The 22,340-nt window shown below is 43.1% G+C and overlaps 2 protein-coding genes across 2 annotated transcripts in view; one reads left to right on the forward strand and one right to left on the reverse strand.

The window, feature by feature from the left end:
• The window catches only part of col5a3a (collagen, type V, alpha 3a), a 45,365-nt gene extending 42,186 nt beyond the window's left edge, over window positions 1–3,179 (reverse strand). Inside the window, exon 1 of the mRNA XM_034540243.1 lies at window positions 3,092–3,179. Coding sequence (XP_034396134.1) covers window positions 3,092–3,176 — 85 coding nt within the window. The 5' untranslated portion in view covers window positions 3,177–3,179. The remainder of the gene's footprint in view (window positions 1–3,091) is intronic.
• A 9,510-nt stretch (window positions 3,180–12,689) lies between these two features.
• Window positions 12,690–18,846, forward strand: rdh8a (retinol dehydrogenase 8a). Its single transcript, XM_034539357.1, has 6 exons — window positions 12,690–13,140; window positions 15,359–15,520; window positions 16,625–16,804; window positions 17,353–17,446; window positions 17,549–17,732; window positions 17,876–18,846. Exons 1-6 carry the CDS (start codon window positions 13,035–13,037, stop codon window positions 18,101–18,103), a joined length of 954 nt encoding a protein of 317 aa, XP_034395248.1. The 5' UTR covers window positions 12,690–13,034; the 3' UTR covers window positions 18,104–18,846.
• Window positions 18,847–22,340: the final 3,494 nt, after the last annotated feature.

A 22,340-nucleotide genomic window follows, 5' to 3' on the forward strand; every position in this document is an offset into this window, starting at 1 on the left:
TTAACCTAGCCTGAAGCGATGTGTCTACTCACTAAACTCACTTAAAGAGGTGCGGGGAGAGTTTAAAATGACCTGATGTTGGAACATCTTTTCTCTTCTTTTTTTTTTTTTATCTTTCTGAGGATATCAGGTCCTCACAAATATGCGACATCACACGCCACTGAAACAAACACAAGTGCGCTCACAGTTTCTAATGCACATTTACATACGTACCTTCCGGCACGGAGGATTAACATGCAAGCTTACACATGACCGAGCCCCATTCAAGTTTCAACCCCAAACTGTCATTTAGTCTCTCAGACATCATAACATTGAGGCAGCTATTATGGTGTGTAACCCCAGAGCTGACAAAATCAAAGTATAACACTAAATGCCACACACGCCCTCCGTGTGTCAGACAGGTATACACACACATGCTCCTTTAGAAGTTCTGTTCCTTTGTGCTTCTGAGGGACATTTAAAAGAAATTCTTAACAAGCCGGAGGCCTCTCTGTGTTCGCAGCTCAGTGTCTAAACGACACTTGGCAGGTTCAGAGAAGTTAACATGTGAGCCAGGTCACAATGCTCACAAGACTCTACAGATGGCTTTGGAAGGAAAGCGTACTACTGTTGCCTAGGAAACAGTAGTGCATGTGATTATATTATATTCTAAAAGTTTTCTGAGGCCCCATGAAGTGGGATGAAGAGGCAGATGACATGTAAGGAGACACTGCAAAGAAGTCAGCCCCTCTGATGTCTGCTCATTGCAATTCTACAAGGAGCATCTCCCACATAAAGCTCCTTGAAGCACCCAGTGATCAGAAACTCAGAGCCATAAAGGCTCGAGGGGAAGGGAGTTACCGAGTTTCTGGAAGCCAGATGTGTGTTGAATGCTATAGATTGCCGTCCGACGCCATGAAGTGTTTAAGCATAAATTCTACATATTAAAGACTTTTTTTGCCTCATCATAAAGTTTGATATGACACTCGCAGCAACTGGGGTCAAACATCAGCATGACTGATACTTCTGATGTTTAATGTTTCCATTACAGAAACACAAACTCACAAAGCGGAGGAAAACGCTGTAACAGGCGTACATTTCCTCTTTTCCGGTCCTCTATCCTGCTCAATGTGGCTGCCTTTTTCATTTGTTTTCCTTTGCCACTAATTTGTTGCTGGATCAAAGGCGAAACGGGGCTTGCTGTCCTCCTTTGGGAGTCTGGTGCAGAATTGGCAAGGAGGCTCTGATCAAACAGGACACAGTGTGGGGGCCGCATGCACAATTTCCCCTCCGTCATAGAACCAGGGATGAGGCGGGGCATGAGCAAGAGGAGAACGGTGATGTAAAAGCAGAGATAAAGGCGTATAAAAATAAAAACAAACACTGCCTATTCACAGGGAACAGAAAAAGAAAAGAAAAGAAGGAAACAAAAACGGAGCAAAAAAATGTGGTGAGGCCAAAGAACAGAGGATTCTAGCCGTGGACATGTGCAAGAATTTCTCACTTCCTGTAAGCAAACATGACTACAAAGTCCGTTCCTCTGTGCTGAACACACACAGAAAGCACATGGGAAAACATGATGGCACTGTAATACATACACAGATTATCAAGCGCATGCACGCATCTAAGACTGCCATATCAGCACCACCAATATGTCCCATGCACTTTGAAATCATCTCGGCCCCTCACTTCACAGGCCCTCATTACAGAGCCGCTGTGTCACTTGAATGTGATCGAGTCAGTTGGCTCTCTTTCCCCCCATGCCATCACTTTGTGCCAGCCAATTCCAACAAATCCTGCCAGCCGGCTGCATGTGGGAAGCCACGAGCGAAAGAAAGAAGAAAAAAAAGGAGACATCTTTCAGCTCTCCATGGTGACCACAGGGTTAAACTCCTGCTGTTGAGGCATGTCGCTCCATCAGGGAGTCTCTAAACCTCCAACACCTGCACGGAAATAGTCTGCTGCCAGTTGGAGATACTGAGGACACGACCACAGGGCATTGAGACCCGTGTGGGTGACAGATAGCAGTGGGCCAAATGACATCCAGTATATATGCACGAGCTGATCGTTACATGGCTATATCTTGGGAACGGGGGAGTCTCAAAATGGGTGCAGGCAGCACTCGCTGAACAATCCTGAAAGCGCAACATATATATATTTTTTTAATTTCCACTTCCTTTATTATTTAAATGCTTAAATGTAATACGCCCTGCTATTTTTATTTTATTGTATTGTATATATTGTAAACATGCTTGCTGCTTGCTACAAAGAAATGTCCCCCTGGGGATGAATAAAGTATATTTAATTTAATATGTGGACACCAGGACACTGGCTCTCTTCTTACAGGTGGATTACTTCTTTTTTTCTTTTTTTTTTTTTAAAGAGTCCAGGTACTTCACTCCTACAAGACACAGAGTGACTAACGTGTGTTCAATATGAGCTGAGCTAGCTCATATAGAAAGCAATAGAACATGTAAAATATTGAAGCGTGGCAGAATAATCATAAGTCAGTAAGTGTGTGAGTGCTACTCGCCTTCACTTAAGGACCTTCTGTGAGCAGAGGGCACATGAAACGGATCCATGGCAGGAATTTTAATCTACTCTTCGCCCGGTCAGTGTTCAGCCATCCACCTCTTTTCTCGAGCCGACGTTAAACCCGTTCACAGCGAACCGACGCCGGTCACAAGCAAACGCAAACGTGACATCACGCAACTCCCTACCGACGCGTCGCCGCCTGCACGTCCTCGCGGCTCACCTGACGCAGCGAGGAAGGACGCAGACGCTATGAAATGTGTCCAATGTAAAAAAAATAATAATAATAAATTTAAAAAAAAAAGGCGCAGCTGAAAGAAGGAAACGCTCAATCAAATCCGAATGATCATTAATATGCATGCATGCAGGAAACAACTTCAGCATATTTTGCGTATGAAGGATCCAAAGTGAACCTTAGAAGACGGAGTAAAGATTATGCTTCTTTCTTTTTTTTTTGCGACAATAACTTTTTGTTTTTTGGGCGAAGGACCAAGTGATGTATGAAGATGGCTGAAAAAAAAGGAAGTCACAGGAAACTTAGATCAAGTGCACGGTGCAATAATTCAACTAGATACTTTACCAGCTTGTGTCGTCGTTACGTGAAGAAGGATGAAAACAAATAGCGGTATTCTCCTGCGCGACCTGCTCCTTATTAAATGGTCCATCTTTCCGACCGCAGCACTCCCCCCACCCCCCCTCCTCTGCCTCCGCCACCAGAACTTTAGACTGAAGTTATATTTGTTGGGAACTCAGCAGCCACGCGTGGAGAAAAAAAAAAGAAGGAGAGAAGCAGGAGTCTGTACTTCCACTTGCTTTGATTGTTGGGAGAAGTTTTGTTGTGGTGGCTTCTCTCAGTTTCGCTCTGCCCCTCTCATTCAATTTCTCCCTCTCCCCATCACTCCCCTTCCTCTGCTCTCCACCTCCTCCGCCTCTTCCCTCCCAGACAGGACGCTCCGAGGACGCGTGCGTGGAGGAGATTGCGTCCTAAATCACGTGTATTACTGGTGAGAATGTGCGGGGTCGAACTCCGTGCAGGTGGTAATTACCCAACAGAAGTGTGGAGAGTACAATGCTGTCCACCTGTCAGTTTTCTATATGCAGGTCTTCCTATAGCTATCTTATCCACAGGGACTACAACAGGAGTCACGCATGATTCAAATAGATTTGATCAGGATGTCTCAGTGATAGAAACAACTGGCTAGCATCATAATATCAATGATGATTATGATGGTGATGATGCTCATAATGTATAGTTATTGTTGTTTGATTCCCTGATGACGTTGCCCTCACACTGAAGATCAGAGGTTTGAGGCTGGAGGATGTATCCAAGCTTTGAACTTCACCAACAGCGCTAGTTCAATACCTGTCAACATTAAAACACCCCGGGCCAGTTCATGGAGGTGAACCTGCCCTGGTGTTTGCAGACCAGGTTATCTCCACCATCAGTCTATAATCTCAGCCCAACATTGCTGAAGCGGTTCTGTGATGCTTGTTCAGACTGGTTCTTGACCACAGTGAGGCGGAATGACCTCCGGTTAGAGGTCGTGGACTACTAGTTCAGGGGCAGGCTAACCTGCTTTAAAACTCATTATATATATAAAACAACAAGGTGCGTGACTATAATGAGTTCCTGTTTCCACACAACAGAAACGTCTACTTTGTGCATGCTCAACCTCATCAAATTATTGAAAAGACATAATTGGGTGTTACACCATTTGGTAATGAACATGTTTTTACAGGTATAACATCATGTGAATGGAGTTTGCATTAGGTTGCATGACGTTAATAATCTTAAAATAGGAATGGTGCTCGCTGACAGCAATGAGTTGAAATAATTGATCACCTCTTAATACTGCCGATGACATCTGCCCCAATCATCGGCCAAAACTTAAACCTATCCTGTGACGATCACCTGTGAGGGCTGCAATAATTAATTCCAGAAAGACTGTGGTATTTCGTTGAGACATGCTCTAAGATAAGACTTGTGAGGACCTTGTCTAATTGGAAAATTACCAAAGATAACATGTCTGGAGTCCAAGCTACAACAAGCTTTTTGTAAATGAATGCTGTGCACAACAATCAGAGAAAAGAAGCCGAATCTTAAATTGAGATGGAGAAACACACCTATTTATAAGTCATAATTCTCTCTTTTATCCAAAGATACTGTTCCATATTGTTCCAAGCCAAACCCAACTCGTAGCTGCAAATTATTAAACACCATTGACATCAGTGAGGATGTAGACTCAAAACATATGCATGCTTCTTCATTGTAAATAGATCTTTTTTTTTTAAAACACGTTTAGTTCAGTAATACAAATAAATCCTTCTTCAAAATAAGGTTTAAAAAAAAAGATAAAAGCCTCAAAGACAGTACATTGTGGCAGCACACGTTGTAGAGTGATTATAAAGAAGATTTTAAAAAAGCATTGGGAGTGAGTGACAGTAGGAGGTTTGATGGAAACACCCAGATAAGTGAACAGATTGCGGTTGATTGGTAAACAATGGACCCCTGACCTCCCACCGTCTCCCTTCTCAGTACCAGCTTAGCCAGCCGGAGTCAGGGCCGCATTCCAAACAGCTTTTAGCAGATAGTTACTAAGAGTCCAGTGGGTAGTCTAACCTCGGGGTGAGAAATATTTCCAGAGCATGTGCTGTGTACCTTTGTCCAACTATGGGACAACGTACAGATAACCATTCTTTAAAACGCAATAAACAATAAAACAAAGAAAAACTCAGGTTTCTAATGTACAATTTGTTTTCGTTTTTGTAAATCCAGAAATAGACCTGACGGCAGACTTTGGAGTTCCACATGACTGCCAAACATGCATTGATTGAGCCTGTGGGACCCAACACATCAAATATTACACATGACGTGCAGGAAAAGTGTTGATCTTTCTGTCTAATGCCAGTAGTTTGTCAACATTCATTAACCAGGAGAGTTTTATTAATCCGACTGATGGTGATATATGTGAGGTAATTTAATTCCCCTTTTTCAAGTTGCTAAACAGAGCTCAACGTGGAGAATAAAATCGGTTCATGCCGGCGGTCTCTTTATTTCGATAATCCATCAGCAGAATCCAACAGATCCACGTTGTGTTGTTCACACTTACAAATCATGTGGGAACACCGCAGTGCCAAATTATTCTCCATCTGTAATTTGACATGTATTTATGGATACGCTGTTTGAAAGTTTGGCAGGAGATGAATCCATCACCGATTTTGTCAAAGGTAAAAAAGAAGAAAAAAAAGCTTGAGGACGTCTCTGTATTTTTCCCCTATTTCAGTTTCTTATCTTTTTTTAATAATGTGTTCTCTTATTCCTCAGAATTACAAAAATGACGCTTTCGGTATTGAAGTTTGAAGATTGTGGTGTGATGATACAAATTGGAAGTATCTCTCTCTCCCTCTGCAGGTCGTTCTGTGGTGATAAACGATCCTTATCATCGAATCACTGAGCGGGTGGAAGGTGAAGGGAAGTAATCTGTCCTCGCCACATTTTAGAACCCCGTGAGATAAAGTGAAGCCCCATTAATCCTCATGAGCTGACGAGCGTTTGGAAATATTGCTCCTCGTGTAGAAGAACATGCAGGAACAAGGCAACAGGCCAACTGCCAGGAAGAAATATGCAAAGTTGCAAAGGAAGAGGTGGCTGACTTTCAGCTTGCCAAATATTGAGTTATGTATGCTCAAAGGGAAAATAATTATTTCTATGCAGTCATTGTGAAAACAAAAACCTTTTTAAAAAAAATCCTTTCAGATCTCACTCCGGTGCTTCTTAATGGGCTTCTGATATCTTTTAGTTGTATATTATGGCGATAAATATTGTTTTTTACTTTCTGTCATTACAATATAATGAGGATTTTCATGATGTTCATGTTGCTGTGTGCGTGCGTGCGTGCGTGCGTGCGTGCGTGCGTGTGTGTGCGTGCGTGCGTAGAGCCTCACAGCTTCTCATAATTTCACCATTTAAAGCAGAATTATAAATGAGCCTTCAAATAACAACTAAATTGTTGTTCTGCACATGTAGATTTAAACTGTAATTCATGGAAGAGAAGATGTGGTCTCTGGGCTAATGGTGGAAACAAATCTGGTCTTTTATGCAGGATTGTGTACAATGTGGGTCTTGACAGTGAATTCAAAACTAGAAGAAGAAAAAAAAACACAAAATGAAGGTTATCCTGCCTGAGGGTGGAGAAACCCCTGATCTATTGTGCCACCCACTGACTGCTGATGATAGTATCTCCATACATCAGAAAGCATGTGTTCTTACATAAGAGCTTACACCAAACCACACCCTGCAGTACAAAGGGGGGGGCAGACTGAGCACAGCAGACAGGACAAGATTGGTAGCTTGGTATTTAATAACCAGCGCACTTCCCTTTTAACAATTATGGCATTTGGATGTTGAAAAAATAACTTTATAGTTGAGCCTCGTTGAAAGGAGCAAGATCTCCATCAGCCGTGTTCTCAGACTGTGTTGCTCCACACAGTAAGTTGCTTAACCCTGCTGTTAAGTTGCCAAACCAGGGAACAGACAGACCATGAGAAAGTGTGTGGACATTTTCCGTTTTTCTTTTTTTTTTTGTTGTAAGGGGAACTGCCAGTCTGGTGATAATTATAATATTTAGAGATGACGGGAGACTAAACCAATTAACATCTAAGGACCACGTCTGTTCAACGAACTGCTCAAACAAATAGAAGAATTCAACTCCACCAGCGACTCGCCCTGCATGTGTACCCTCCTCCTCGCTGTCAGATTACAGCACAAAACACAGTGATTGTGTTTTGAGCTCTAAATAGCAAGGCACCAAGATTGAAAAAAAAAACAACTGTTATTTGCAGAACTTCAGGTAAAAAAAAAAAAAAAACTAAATATGGTTCAAAGCAGCATTTCTTTGTATTTTCTTTGTGAGTGAAAGATAGAAGTTCATACGTCCATAGCATCAGCTTTCTGGCAAACGTGCGAAGGAAACTCCTATGCATTACAATCATTTCATCTATAACATAAAATGTCATTTGCACTAAAGGGCAGAGTAAGCAAAGAGGTCAGGGGGGGGGGGGGTTGCAACATGGTGCCACAGTGGCTAAGTGCACAGCCCCCCATGGGAACCAATCTATGTCCAGTGTTTGATAAGATCAGATGGAGCTGGTGCCGTGCTGTTTGTTTCTCTTTGAATGAATACACTATAAGTGGCAATGTCCCGTATGTTTGAGCTTGTTCTCATTGAGAAATATTCACATTCGAATAAACTACACGCAAGAGCGTCTTGAGTGCAATCTAAATCCCACTGTATTGTGAGTAATGCTTTTTTTCTACAGGCATGTGCTGCAGCCTACGGTCTACAGAATGACATATGATGGTGAGAAGTAACTGTTTCTCAGAAGGGTATTAACTGGTGCTCAGAAATGGCACATGGTGATCTCCGGAGAGCCTTTTTCTCTAAAAGCGCTCTCTGTGGAGTGTTCATTGTGCTATGCCTGCAGCTGCGGCAACAGTTTTAACTCTCCTCCTGGTTGCAGCTCGTGGGCCACTTCTTTTTTTTTTTTAGCACTCTCTCTCTCAATTAACTGTGTTCTCTGTCTGCCTCCAAACCCCTAAACCACTTTCCCAGCTCACTCCTTTCTAAAGCCTTTGCACCCATTCTCTCTCGCTCTCTCTCTCTCTTGCTGTTTTTTTTTTTTTTCTTTAAAGTCTCCCCTCCCAGCCCCGCCGACCCCCCAGCTACTCTTTCCCTTTCGTCCCTTTTTATTCTCATGAAGTTTGCATTCCACACCTCCTCTGCAGACTGCACACAAAAGAGCAGAAAGCGCCACTCCTGACCTGTGGCAAACATTCCAGTCCTCTCGGCCCTTTCACACAGCCAGACTGCCTTCTTCTTCCAGCACCACCAGCCAGAAAACCAGTCTCTTATCATGGAGATGCCACCAATAGGAGGGACAACAACAACAACGACAACAAAAATGGGATAATCATGTGCGATGTACTTGATGAGGAATATTAGAGAAAATGTATAAATACGATTATTTTTTTTTTTTTAAGAACTGCAAATAATGGTTTATTTGAACGATTATTAAAATGCAGTGCATACATTCATTTGTTTTAACACATTGTTTTGATGTACTTTGAACATTTAGGACGGCACCTAATCACACGATCCATCTTTAATTAGGAAGAGTGAAAACAGACAATGGCTTTATAGAGTCGGCTTTTGAAAAGCAGTGAAGGTTCCAGGAAGAGCATCTGCTCATGTATCCTTAAAGTCAGTACACCGGAAATTGACTATTAAGCTATAAAAGTAGGGCTAGAAGAGATGTCAGTGTCATCTTCTGTGACTTGTACTGCGATGGAGAGGTTACAGATTGATGATTTGGGCTCACGGGCACAGCTGGATCGTGCTCAGACTAGGAGTCAGAGAGAAGAGGTGAAGGCTCTGACGAAGGATGTTGAAATTGCTACTAAGAGGGTTGAAGTCGGAGCTGCAGTAGAGGAAATGGAGAGGGGAAAGTTTGAGGTGAAAAAGAGAGGAGGATTTAGAAGACATTAAAAACAGAGAAAGCTTTCAGTGTGGAAAAGCATGTATGGGCATGTGTTATTCCCTCCTCTTTGTCTCTTTCCTCGGTCCTTCTGTGTCTCAATCTTCTGAAATTCCACAGCAATAGCTTGGAGGCTGGTAGACATCACTCGCTGCCCAGCACCCCTCCTCATCTCCAGCCAAAGCACCTGTCCACGTTGTCCAAAAGCACAAGGGACACAAGGAGAACCATGCCAGGAACAGCCCTGACCTTATTCCAGCTGCTGACTCTTGGACAGCTCTAGCGGTCGCCTGCGCTGACTTTTACAACTGTTAGTTTATAGTTGTTTTTTTCATATTAAACTACCGTGCAATATTTGGAATCTCCTGCCACAAAAGCTTGATTTGTTACAGGCTGAGAGGACTACTCTATTTTCATAGAGTAATAGTCTTTCATGCTTTTAGGTTGTTGTTTTTTTACAAATTGGTGTTATTTAGTATGAAGGGTTTGTTTTTTACGTGGAGAACGCAAAACACTGCAATGGTTCAAAACCAGGCGGACAATTGCAAGGGTCGAAAGAGACAAATAAGAATAGAAGAAATCACCAGGCATCGGTGTAATAAACTGGAATCCGAGCATCAAAATATCTGCAGATGTCAAGTGCACAATAATGCCGATAACAAGCTGGAATATTAACGGGTGTGCTGCTTTATAAACAAAAACAATCTTCAAATTAACAATAGCAATAGAAAGTTAGCGCGGGGTTACACAGCGGAACTGGATCTGAGCAGACTGACAAATAACGCAGGTTCATTCTCACCACTGAGTAGACTGCAGAGGGGCCAAAGAAATATGAAAATATTAAGGGTCCAGTTGCACCGTGGTGTTTCAGTAATGATCGAGGGTCTCTTTCGGCTTCTCTTGACTAGAAAACAACATTGAAATGACAACAATATTCTCCTCCTTCATGCAACACTGTGAATTCTTCTTCTTTTGGAGTCCAAACTATTTCAAATGTAAATGATAAAAAGAAGGAAGAAAAGCATCAACCTAACATCCGATTCAAAGCTTTTCAACAGTGTAATTATTATAATAATATATTATAATCAATATATAATAAAGGGGCAAATAAGATGAATGAAAACTGACTTTAGGGTTACTTGTTTTGATGGATTTGTGCTCTTACATTAATTGAGTTCAGGCTCAAACACTCTTTTTTCATATATGACTGCTATTATGATGCTATTCTATTGCTGAGCGGTAGGCTACTGTTGTTTTTCACACCGTCAGCTTGGATTTAAAGCTACTTTATCCGACATACATTTATTATCTCATTGTCAACTTCTGCTTTCTGGTGAGAGAAATGGGTCATAGCTTAGGGATGTTCTCAATAAGCAGACATCAGCTTTGTGAGACAGCGAGAGGAAAATGGGCCTAAACTCTATGTAAGCCGACAGCCCGCTCTCTGTTGTCAGCATAACAGACAGTTTATCACACGCGGTGATGATTGGATGATTTCTTCTTTGTAGTTATGTCTTCTCCTATGTTGAGTTGCATGCATTCCGCGCTTGACGTTGATTTTTAAACCCGTTTTGTCGGCTGGTTACCGGCTGACCAAGGACTCCAAGTCCTTGTGGAAATATCTTCCCTTTGGGAGAATCTTTACAAAGTTATTACAGAAATGTCTGCTCTTGACAATGGATGGAGTAACCTCAGTTTACCCTCAGAGGATAGAAAGCTCAGGAACCTGTCCCCTCACACTATTCCCTCTGCCTGTGGGTGTGTGTGTGTGTGTGTGTGTGTGTGTGTGTGTGTGTGTGTGTGTGTGTAGGTGTATCTGCTTTCACCTCTCGTCTTGTCCTTATCGTGACTGTGATGCTTAACATTGTGTTAACATGTTAAAATGAGAATGGGGTCAAAGGGGTTAACCAGGGGGGAGGATTAAATCCGGTGGGACCCATATTCATTATGGTACGCTTGTAATAGTTTCGCAAGGGCAGAAATGGTTTGTGTCAGACAATAATCATAAATAGCTTGCAAGGTTTTAGTTGCACCAGTTGAATACATAATAAGGTATCCTAAGCTGGGAGGAAGAACTCCAGAGAATACATCCAAAACTCATTTCACCTGCGTGAAGCCACATGCATCAGCCTAATTAATATGTGATGTGTAATCCTCCTCGACACCAAAAGCCCCTGAGCTGAGAAGATCCATCATAATGATCCTGTTAGGATTATTAGTACGTAGGAACTGGAACCCCAAAGCACGACAACGAGACAGAGGTACAAGGATAGCTCAGTTTACTTGGTATGCAGGCAGGACCGGGAGATCAGTCACTGAGGCAAACAAATCCAAAAAAAAGGGGGCAGGCAGAAAATGCGAGGTGAAGGCAGGCAGGGACGGAACAGGCAGATCAGGTACAGAAGATAACAGAGTGGGAGGGCCTAAAGAGTGAGGCGCTGATGAGGGGGTGTGCTGCAGGTGAGGTGGGCGTGGAGGACCATGGTGAGGGGAAAGAGAGCTGATGCTCTGGGACGATCTGAAATGACAGGAGAGTTAGTAACCAGGCAGGTGGGATGAAAACAATCTAAGGTGTGGTGGAATGCGTGACAGACCCCATCAATCCAATGCTTACAAGCAGAAACAGATACGCTAATTATTCCAAATGTGTAAAAGCATTAAGAATGTATGTATACTTATGTGTTTTCTGATTGGGAAAAACTGCAGCACTAAATGTCCATCATGTAAAGTTAGCGAGGCATTTGATAAGTAGATGCCAAAAAATGAAAGGCACCAGTCACAGATTGCGTTTAACAACTCACCTACTCACTAATCCGTCCAGATTGCTCTTTGGACCATGCAGCCACTCATCCCTTCTTGGGGCTTATGAGGATCAGTATTAGAGTAAATGGAAGACTTGACAGTTTGCATGTGATTGCATCACATTTAGCAACAGGCTCAAACCCGGCAGACTCTGACTCTTGCGCTGTGTCCTTTCATCAGAGAAAAAGAAGCAAGTCTGGTTTGTTATCAGCAGCACTTTGACCCCTGACAACACATATCAAGAATAGGGTCCACTGGTCACATGACAGAGTCTTGCTGATGGCATATGTGTCAACCCAAACATGCATAGCAGATAATCAAACCCAAACCACTATATTCAGTTCATAATGGGATTACAATTATGCTATTAGCATTGTTTATTGATGAGGTATTATGCAGTCAGTAAGCCTTCGTGCTTCGTGTGCTGCACCGTTTCTTACCGCCAGATGGCAGTACAATGCAGCACTTTAAGTTACTATAAACATTCCCTTCTAAAATAAGATAGGGATGATTGGTTTTATAAATAAATTATCTAGAGCCAAATAACAAGCTTACAACAGCAAATAGCATAATAATAATAATAATAATAATGTGTGATTTGTTCTAAAATCGTATGTGCAGCTCAAATATTGATCATTAAAATCCAATTAACTAATTTATTCAAAGTATAAAAGATGGCATAATTGTAAAAACACAAAACAAAACAAAAGCGTTCGGTATAGGCTACTGTAAAATAAAACATTTGAAATATTCCTGTTAAGAATATTTAACGCCACCAGGTATGACCAAAACATCACGTGACTACTGCATGTATATTACAGTTATTTGTTGTTGGGGTCACCAGCTCAGAAATCAAATAAGCACTGCCCCCTCAACACAACACGCACGTGCGCGCATGCACGGCCACGCATTTTGGAGGAATTAACCCTCATTTTTCAGGGCAGGACGGCACCTATGAAGTTTTTTTTTTTTTTAAATCCAGTTTACAACACGCCACGTCTTTTTTTCTGCTTTCTGATTTTATTGAACATGTGACTGAATTAGAGGCTCACATGGCTGAGGTGGCTGCATGATCCGCTTTAGCTTTTCTTTTCTTTTTTTATAAGTCTGGTGATCGGTAGCTCCCTCGGCAGCGACCATCCAGAGCAGAGGACCGCTGCTCCACACGGCGCCCACCCGGACGAATCATGGCGAACAGCGGGCAGAAAGTTGTGCTGATCACCGGCTGCTCCTCCGGCATCGGGTTACGAATCGCCGTCACGCTGGCCGAAGATGAAAAGAAGCGTTACCATGGTAAATGCGCTTTCTTCTACATTGTTTCTTTGATCGGACCTATTAGTAGCAAGCCTCTAACACTGTGTTTCGCTTGAAAACCTATTTCGTGTTTCCTTTTCCTTTCAAAGCTCTGCTAATGCGCCAGCACTCCTTTTACGCACACGGTTCTGTGGAGTTTTCACGCGTCAACTCTGCGTCTTGTTGGCAAAAAATATATATATATATATATTGTGATTTGTTGCAATGTCCATTGGAACAACTAACCCTAGTGATATCGGATCCATATCTTTTTATGTATTGGACTGGGATTCAGTCGCCCCCTAGCCCCCCCCCCCCTCCCCTTTGGTTCTACAATTATCATCTGAAAGCGCAGTTTCCAGGCTCGGGCTCTGCGTGGATGCCGCTTTCCAGGCGGAATCCTAAAAAGGAGTCTTGTCAGTTCTCTTTCAAGTGACTTCTCCAGCACAAAGAAGCCCCTTTTACCGCAGTGAATTGTGGACCGCCTGCTCCGGTTTAGTGCCGTGTCTAATGTGCCTATAGTCCCCTCATTGGAGCGAGTGTGGAAAGGGGGACAGAGTTTGAGACCTGTACAAGCGAGGGTTCACTCCAAAGCGAGGGCCTTGTTTGAAGTCTTCATTGGTGCTCAGTGGAGTTAAGAGTGTCCCACTTTGACATCGTTGCTCCGTGCGTCTACTCTTCTGCTTCCCAGCCATCGTTGTGTCACTTTCCCAAAAAAAAAAAAACGCTTCCATGTCATGGAGCCTCAGACAGAATTACATTAGACCCCCCCCCCCCCCCCCCCCCCCCCCTCCCCCCTCCTCCTCCTGTTGGTAAGAGTTTGCCTTCAGACCCCCGTTGTTGTTGCATTATGCAGAATAACATAATTAGCTGTAGGCCTAGTGGGGTCAGTGAGGTAACAGTGAAACCCTCTGATTTCAGCCGGCATCGTATGCATTAACTCATTTAACTCATTCAAGACGGTTTTATTGACCGGCTTGAACCACTGGGCAAGGTGTTAGTTCAAGTTTCTCCAAAAAAAAATCACCCAATGCCCCCCTGATTTTTTTTTTTTTTTTTATCAGCGTGAAATAGATGAGCAAAACAAAAGTGATTAACTGCTCCCATAACACCGGTTTTGAGCAGATTTTCTTTTCACAATGTGACCTGCTTTCAATAAGGCCCCCTCTGAGCAATGACGCTGATCAGCTCATTCCTCATGGTCTGCGGAGATTAAATATGGCATTGTGCATAAAGTAATAAGTAGTGGCAGTAACATGCTCCGAACTCGGAGAAAAAAACCCCAAAAAAGACCTCAGTGTGTGCAATGCGATGTGGTTAATTCAAGAATGTTTAAGCAGCCCAAGAGTAATTCCTGCAGGAGCCAGAAGAACAATAGATCTCTTGTTCACTTCTAAATCTCTTTGTTGCTTTATGGACACACGTTTTTTTTCAAATCACGAGATTAGACTTAATTAGACTTTACGAAACGTCATGCCCAGAGTCGTGTGTGTTTGTTGGATGATGACAATTACACAACGGCGTTCTTAGTTGCATTAGGAAACATGTAATGTCTCCAGCATAGCAAGTCCTCTTTTCATCGTACTTATCCAACCGTGTCTCTGTTCAGACAAGAATCAGGTAAGAAGTTAGTCTTTATCTTTCAAGGACAACAGGTAGAGAGCCAGATTCATAATGTGTGAAGAAGAGGCTATTTACTCCGACTGATTGCCATTGTGCAACATCACCGTCTTCCTCTTTTCTCTGCAAGAAAGCCCGTCCGTCAGCAAAGTACTAGCACGACACATGACATGGAAGAAGCCGTGAAAGCCGAGTCAACACTCTGCTGATAGCTGCTGTCACTGATCATGATAGATTCCTGTGCTGCATGTGGGTCAAAGTTCAGAGGAAATCAATAATGGGTCCTGTAAACTGAGAGGCGTGGCCATCGCTACAAACTCTGACCCACACATCTAACTCATGTAGTCCTTTAGTGGGATCATTGGCTTCACATTGAAGTCTGTCATTTTATCAGTGACAACACGTCACGTATTTTTCTCTCCCTCTCTTTTACAGCAACTACAGCAAATAATGATTTTTTATTTAATGACCAAATAAGAAAATGACCAAGTCTAAAGAGCTGTTTCCTGGTTGCTAAAAAAAAAAGACTATTTTTCTTGCGTTTAGAGCCACGCCATCATACGAGTGAAATAATATGTTCCGCTCCTCGGTTTCTCAGTCATCGCCACCATGCGGGACCTGAAGAAGAAGGACAAGCTACTGGAGGCAGCTGGAGACGCGTATGGCAAGACGTTGATGTTGCTCCCACTGGACGTGTGCAGCGACGATTCAGTCAAGCAGTGCATCAACAATGTCAAGGACCGCCATATTGATATCCTGAGTGAGTGGGACACGCCTGGAAACCTAGGCCTGCATCTGCCATTTGACCCCTTTCCCCAGCTTCGAATGACAGGCCCTCACACATTTTTAGATCAGTTGATAACATTATATAAATATATATATATATATATAACCTTAAGTCCTTAAGAAATGTACTTTGTGTAGGATTGATAATCCAATGCACAGAACACTCGCCTTGAACCTCCCCGTGATAGTAGCCTATATTTAACACAAAGAGCAATGTCGACCTTCCGTGAGAGAGAGAAACAGTAAACTTCTAACATACTTGTCAAGTGGACAAGAAAATTATCACAGTACAGTGTTATTACTGTTAGAAAGCCACAACCTTTTTGACCTGAGGACTTTTTTTTTTACAAGTTACTGAAATGGTTTTTTGGAGGCCAATCTCTTGTAGCAGTGTCACCTGTGGTTCTGCAGTTAGGTGTGTGAGGGGGCGCGATTGGGTGAGTCTTTGAAATTCCAGTGGGCAGACAGATTCTGTACCAAAACAGACAGCAAACTGATATTCGGACTGAGAGTGTGAAATATAGCTGAAGCCGAGTCTGCAGCTCCATCTGCCCATGACGCCTTTTTCTGAAGAGAGGGGCCCTGTCAGAGAAAACAGAACATACAACGCCAATATCACCATGTCAACCGAGAATTAATTAGGGCCTTTGGTGTTAATCGACTAGTTTTATTGTAATTTTTACAAAATATATGTTGCAGGCTTAACAACTTGTGAACAGATGTCTATTTTTGTTTGTCATGTTTACACCTTTAGTCTGGATAACGGTTCTATTTATGAACCTGCATCCATTCTCACTGTGAATTCAACATTACATCCCCCCTTCACATAATTACTCACGACCTAGAGGCCCTTCAACATGGACTGGTGTTATGTCACACCTCTCCGTCGTTGTCACACACTGACATCTGGTGGCAATGTCAAGAAATAGCATCTGCAATCTATCGATAAGGATTTGTTTCCGGTAGAAAGGCCGTCGTGGATGACAATGCAATATCACTTCTTTGTGTTAAATGAAACAATATCATAACCGTTTAAAAGATGATCTCACATGCTCTGCGCTCGTGTGTTTCCTGTCAGTCAACAATGCAGGCGTGGGCTTGCTCGGGCCTGTGGAAAGCATCAGCATCGAGGAGATGAAGAGAGTATTTGAGACCAACTTCTTCGGTGTAGTTCGCATGATCAAAGAAGTGATGCCAGACATGAAGAAGAGGCGTTCAGGACACATCGTGGTCATGAGCAGTGTCATGGGTCTTCAGGGTAGGATTTGTGTGTGTGTGTGTGTGTGTGTGTATATCTTTTTCTTTTTCTTCTTTTTTTTCTTTATATTCATATATGTATTTTGGGACATACCCGTGGGGGAGTCTTACGTCTGAAAAAATGACTCATATTGAGCCGTAAATCCAAGTGTTTACGATTGAGTACTTTGATGTAACCTGTTAAATTATATTGTTTTCCAATCGTAGTGCTGACAATGCTTGCAAGCAGTTTAAGGTCAAATGAAGATGCTTGACATTTGGAATCTGAACATATTTGTATTTAGTGATTAGCTATTATGCCTTACATTTTCAGTAAAACTAGGGTTGCAAAGTAGTGACTCACAAGCAAGTAGGCTGAACTGACTTCACTATTCGGTCTGGGAATGATATTGTTCCATGTGACATCTCTGTTAATTGGCTGATTTGAGTTTCTAAGGCCTTTTATGTGTCAATGATGTTTGATGCATGTCTGCTGTTAATTGAGTACTGTAAAATGTGAATATACTATGCAGTGATGCTGTCCTTTATCTTCCTGTTTTGTTGATATAGGAGTGGTGTTCAATGATGTTTACACTGCCTCTAAGTTTGCCATGGAAGGTTTCTGTGAGAGTATGGCGGTGCAATTGATGAAGTTCAATATCCGGTAAGATCACCTTCTTCCCTCTGGTTCTTCCTTCACGTTATGTCTTCGCGTCGTACTGTCAATGCTTCCTTCACACCTTTCTTATATATTGTCTCCTCACAGGTTGTCCATGATTGAGCCGGGCCCAGTGCACACAGAGTTTGAGACGAAGATGATGGAGGATGTGGCCAAGATGGAGTACCCAGGAGTAGATGCTGACACAGTTCGGTATTTTAAAGACGTTTACCTGCCGTCGTCCATAGATATATTTGAAGCCATGGGCCAGACGCCAGACGACATAGCCAAAGTAAGAGAAAAAGGTTTCTCACTCGGCTCGGGATTTGAGAATCAATGTTGTGTTTCTGTGATCACTAACTGGTACAAATATTCAACCGGCTTGCACAGCAATGAAATTAGTCAACACTTTTATTTTGCTTCTCGTCTCCCCAGTGCACTAAAAAGGTAATTGAGTCAAACAGCCCTCGCTTCAGGAATCTGACCAACAGCCTCTACACACCCATCGTGGCCTTAAAGTACGCAGATGAGACTGGCGGCCTTTCTGTCAACACCTTCTACAATCTACTCTTCAATTTTGGCCCCCTCATGCACATCACCATGAGCATCCTCAAGTGCCTGACATGCAGCTGCCTGCGCAGACGCACCGTCTCACCTAACTAAAGAGGATGACCAGTCCCCGCCCCCTTACCTTTACCCTCCCCGTTTGTTGACCCCCCACACCAAGTTCCTACTGCCTTTTCCTGAGGATTCGGGCTCAGCAGGTAGACTAGAGCCAGTAACCCAGGAAAGGGGAGGTGCCTTGTAGTTCAAAGACACTACTACCATGATAAGCTTTGCCAGACATCACGCACAATTGCACAAGTTGTACACAGAGATGTTGTATTCAGGATGACATCATGTTTTCAACACACAGAGAGAAACATACATACATAAAACACAGAAATACAAGCAAACACACACAAACATTGGATTATTGTCCACACATAATATAAAGCCGAGGCCTTGCCTTATACCGTGGTTATTTAGTGGTAGGATGTCTGTATTGTTTATATGAGAACTCACAGACCGGACAAGAGAAGCGAGCCCCATGGACAGACAACAAAGCACAAAAAAATGAACTCTGTTACAGAGAGAAACAATACAATTATAGAGAAATAGTTCTATAACTTGTATCCTAGATAACTGTACACTCAGGCTCACCAGAGTTATAACATGTATGACAGAGACCGAATGAATTTATCTTCTTTAATTGTTTTGTGACCTTAATTTCATGTTGTTAGTGTTGGTCATAACTGCTGTTAAATCATATTTTTTAATATGTCGATAAACTAAAGGTTTGTGAAGGTCAGATATTTTTAATCTAGCTTCTTGATTTAAAAATAAATACAATTTCTGATTTCTGATCAAAAGTACTTTGTTTTTTTTTAAGGATATTAATAATAAAATGTAACCACTTTAACTGATATAGTTTCTTGATACTTTCCTGTTAGTTCTCCAATGTGTTGCTGTCTCTCTCTCTCTGTCTCTCTATCTCTATCTCTCTCTCTCTCTCTCTCTCTCTCTCTCTCTCTGTCTGTCTCTCTCTGAAAAACTCATTGGGCACCAGGAGGGGGCAGTATTTCACTTTCTTCCCCTGGCAGTCAACCTGTGGATTTCGCAATGATCAGCCAGCAGAGCTGGAGCTGTAGTGTAAAGGAATTTATCCTCAGTGGCCTGAAATAGACAAGTGCAATATAATCAAATAGTTCATATCTTGCACACAGGCATTTTTTTTTCAGATTTGTTTCATACATTGGATTTGTTACAATATATATTTCAATAATACAATAGTCAACACCAATTCACACAGATACATATCTAAAAAAATATTGGGTTAGTTGGGAAAGATACATATTCCTTATTGTCTTAATTTCCATGTAGCATAACAAACCTATCTCAGCGAACAGAGAGAAGATATTGGGACCATATTCAGGTGAAGACACACACATAATGCCTCACGTACTTGTTTTTGCTTATGCATTTTGTGCATTTTCTTCTGTGCACATACGCACACATTAGCATGTGTTTGCATGCATGCGTGCGTGTGTGTGAATGTGTTGTATGAGCATGTCTATGGGCCAAGTTAGTGATCTGTTGATGGATATAAAGAGGTCATGGCCTGCTCCCCATCAAAACCCCTCCCTTGAACCCCCACCCCTCGCACACACACACCCTGCTTTGTGCCGTGTGAGAGAATGTGACCTGGTTCCCATCCCTGAGGAGGGGTGAACCCTAATGACGGCCTCCTCAGACACATTGCGCAGCACTGAGCCTCCCTCTCCAGCTGGCTCCCTCAGCCCATTGGGCCGGGACCCCCTGGTCCACACTGGGAGAGGTCTGCAGTCTGGCCTGGATAGCCCAACCAGAGTTTGTCCTGTCTGCACACACACGGTTCCACCCCATCCTGCCATGCCCTGCCGGGTCCAGACTCACCCACTGCACGGAGCTCATAATCAGACCACAGGTTGCAGACCTGTAGTTTCTGTGCAGTGTACAATGAGTGCAGCGTCTCAGCTCTGTGTGTGTGTCTTCATCAGAGGCGACAGCTCCGCACAATGGAACAAAGATGCTGTCAATCACAATCAAATGGGTGTGTGTGTGGAGGGTGTGTGGGGGGGCAGGGGGGGTCGGAGGATGGAGGAGGAGTCTGTGTGTCTTGAATGTTCAGGGGGATGCCAAGACCCAATGTGGGACGCTGAAGGCTAAGGGCAGGGGGTGGGTGGGGAGTTTTGGGGATGCGAGGGGTTGGAGTTTGTCGCATTTGGGTAGATGAGAATTGGGGTGCCCAGGCCTGAATGGAAGACCTGTTCACTAATTGAATGAACACAGGAGTTACAGCAAAGTCTCATTAAACAAGAGGTCTTATCAAACCATTGTTGTGTACCTTTGTTTCACAATCAAGGACATAATCGCAGCACAATGAGGGCAGCGTGACGTGGTTAAGTCTTCCCTTAATTGTAGCCCTGTCACAATTACTGAGCCGCTAAACATGCATGAGCTCTGTCTTCATGCGCACTTGCTGTGTACGGACAAACAAGCATTTTTAGACAGTGAACATGAGTAGAGAGAAGGGAAAAAAGGGAAACCTCAGAAGTTTTCTTTGGTGTGTTTGTACGTGACATTCTTTGAAGCCTGTCTTCCTCGTGTATCGCTGGGTTGTTGCTGATTCGGCCATTTTATCGCATCACCAGAGGACCACACCTGACTTCGAGGGTGATGAGATAGACTCGGGAGTCAAAGATCAAAAGCTAGCTGTTAAGGTCAGAACATTGTGACAACTGAGTTGTGAAAGTGGGAAAGAGAAAAGAAGAGAGGGAAAGTGCAAAAGAAGCAGAGGGCGCAAAGGAAAGGAAGAGAGATCTGGGTGCTGTGGGATGCTGCATGGAGCTGATGTCTAGACTGGGTGCTTTAGCCTAATCCCAGGTCAGGATGGATAAAAATGTGGTTCCACTTATCTGTTTCTTTTATTACTTCCCTTGCTTTCAGGGATCCTTTCTGAATATTTCTAAACAGTGCCACAGAACCGCCATACGACTTGATTTGTGGACCACAAATATATTCAATAAGGCTGAAGAAAGAAAAGGTGGAGGTCAGCCACCATTAAACATGGCTGCCTGTGACTGGAGATGTAGCCACATGGGACATATTACAACCCATGGAGCTGATCTGGGGTCTGACGAGAGCTATCAATCTTGATATCGTCAAAACAGGAGAAGCCCAAGTTGCCCCGAGGTTGGCCTGTGGCGTCCGAGTCCATTAGGGCAGCAGAGGCCACAGGGAGAAACCAACACACCCGCGTCTCTCTCTCTCTCCTGCTCTGTCCGTTCCCTCTCTCTTCCCGTCTCACTCGCTCTGTCTCTCGGAGGCCCACTGTCTGTCTGTCCTCTCCTCTGTCCATCTCCATAACTCCGCTGTGCAGTGACCTCTCACAGACCCAACATGGGTCACTTGTTTATTCACACATGGAGGGGGGGGGGGGGGGGGTCAACATCTCTCGTTTTGAGTAGAGCTGCTTGTTTGCGAGGCCATTCAGGATTGTTTGGAGGTCACAACATAAATCAATAGAATCTTGGCTCCCTAGCTGGCCAGTCATACACATTGTTTTACCGACACAGGACCGCTATTGTCACGATCATTACAACATTAGCGTTGTCCCCTTTCCCTGCTGCTCTTCCAGAACATAAACAATCCAGCGGGAATTTCCAGACTGCGGCCCAGTTTGCCCACTATACCGTATTGTTTTGTTCCGCTCTTTTCACTCTCTCAAAACGACCAGTTCCAAAGACTGTGAAACGCTGTGATTAGAGGGTTCATTCTGTGTACGAGCATGCTAATTGTCAAACGAGGAGAGGACGGTTGATTGTGCTGGGCTTCGAGATGATGTCATCTAAGCTGGGGTAACATAATCCTCTTGTTTTTATTGTGGACAATGAGGTGAGATTGGTTTAAAAAGCCGCTGATGTCAATGCGCAGATTTAGCTAAAAACCTGAAACTCCTGTTTGTGGGCAAGACAAGGCGAAGGGTATATATAACATCCAAAAGCATAAAAAAAAAAAAACAGAAGATAAAAAACATACGGAAACAGAATGAACTCAAACAAACACATTGCTTTTTTCTCATCATGATGTTGCACTCACATTTCTTCCTGTAATATATCATCTGTCTTGGGGTTTCTAACCCCTTCCACCAGGGATCAGTTGTTTCTCTCTTTCAATGCTGTAATTAGATGTCTGGGAATCTAGTGCGGAGAAGCATTTATATTTTTCATTCACTGAAAAATAAGCATATACTTCGCTTTCTGGTTTGACCGAAACCAAGGAGGGAATATTTTCATCCAAGGGATAATTATCTTTTTAA

The sequence above is a fragment of the Cyclopterus lumpus genome, chromosome 8 (assembly GCF_009769545.1).
Source record: "Cyclopterus lumpus isolate fCycLum1 chromosome 8, fCycLum1.pri, whole genome shotgun sequence".
In the NCBI taxonomy this organism is placed as follows: domain Eukaryota; kingdom Metazoa; phylum Chordata; class Actinopteri; order Perciformes; family Cyclopteridae; genus Cyclopterus; species Cyclopterus lumpus.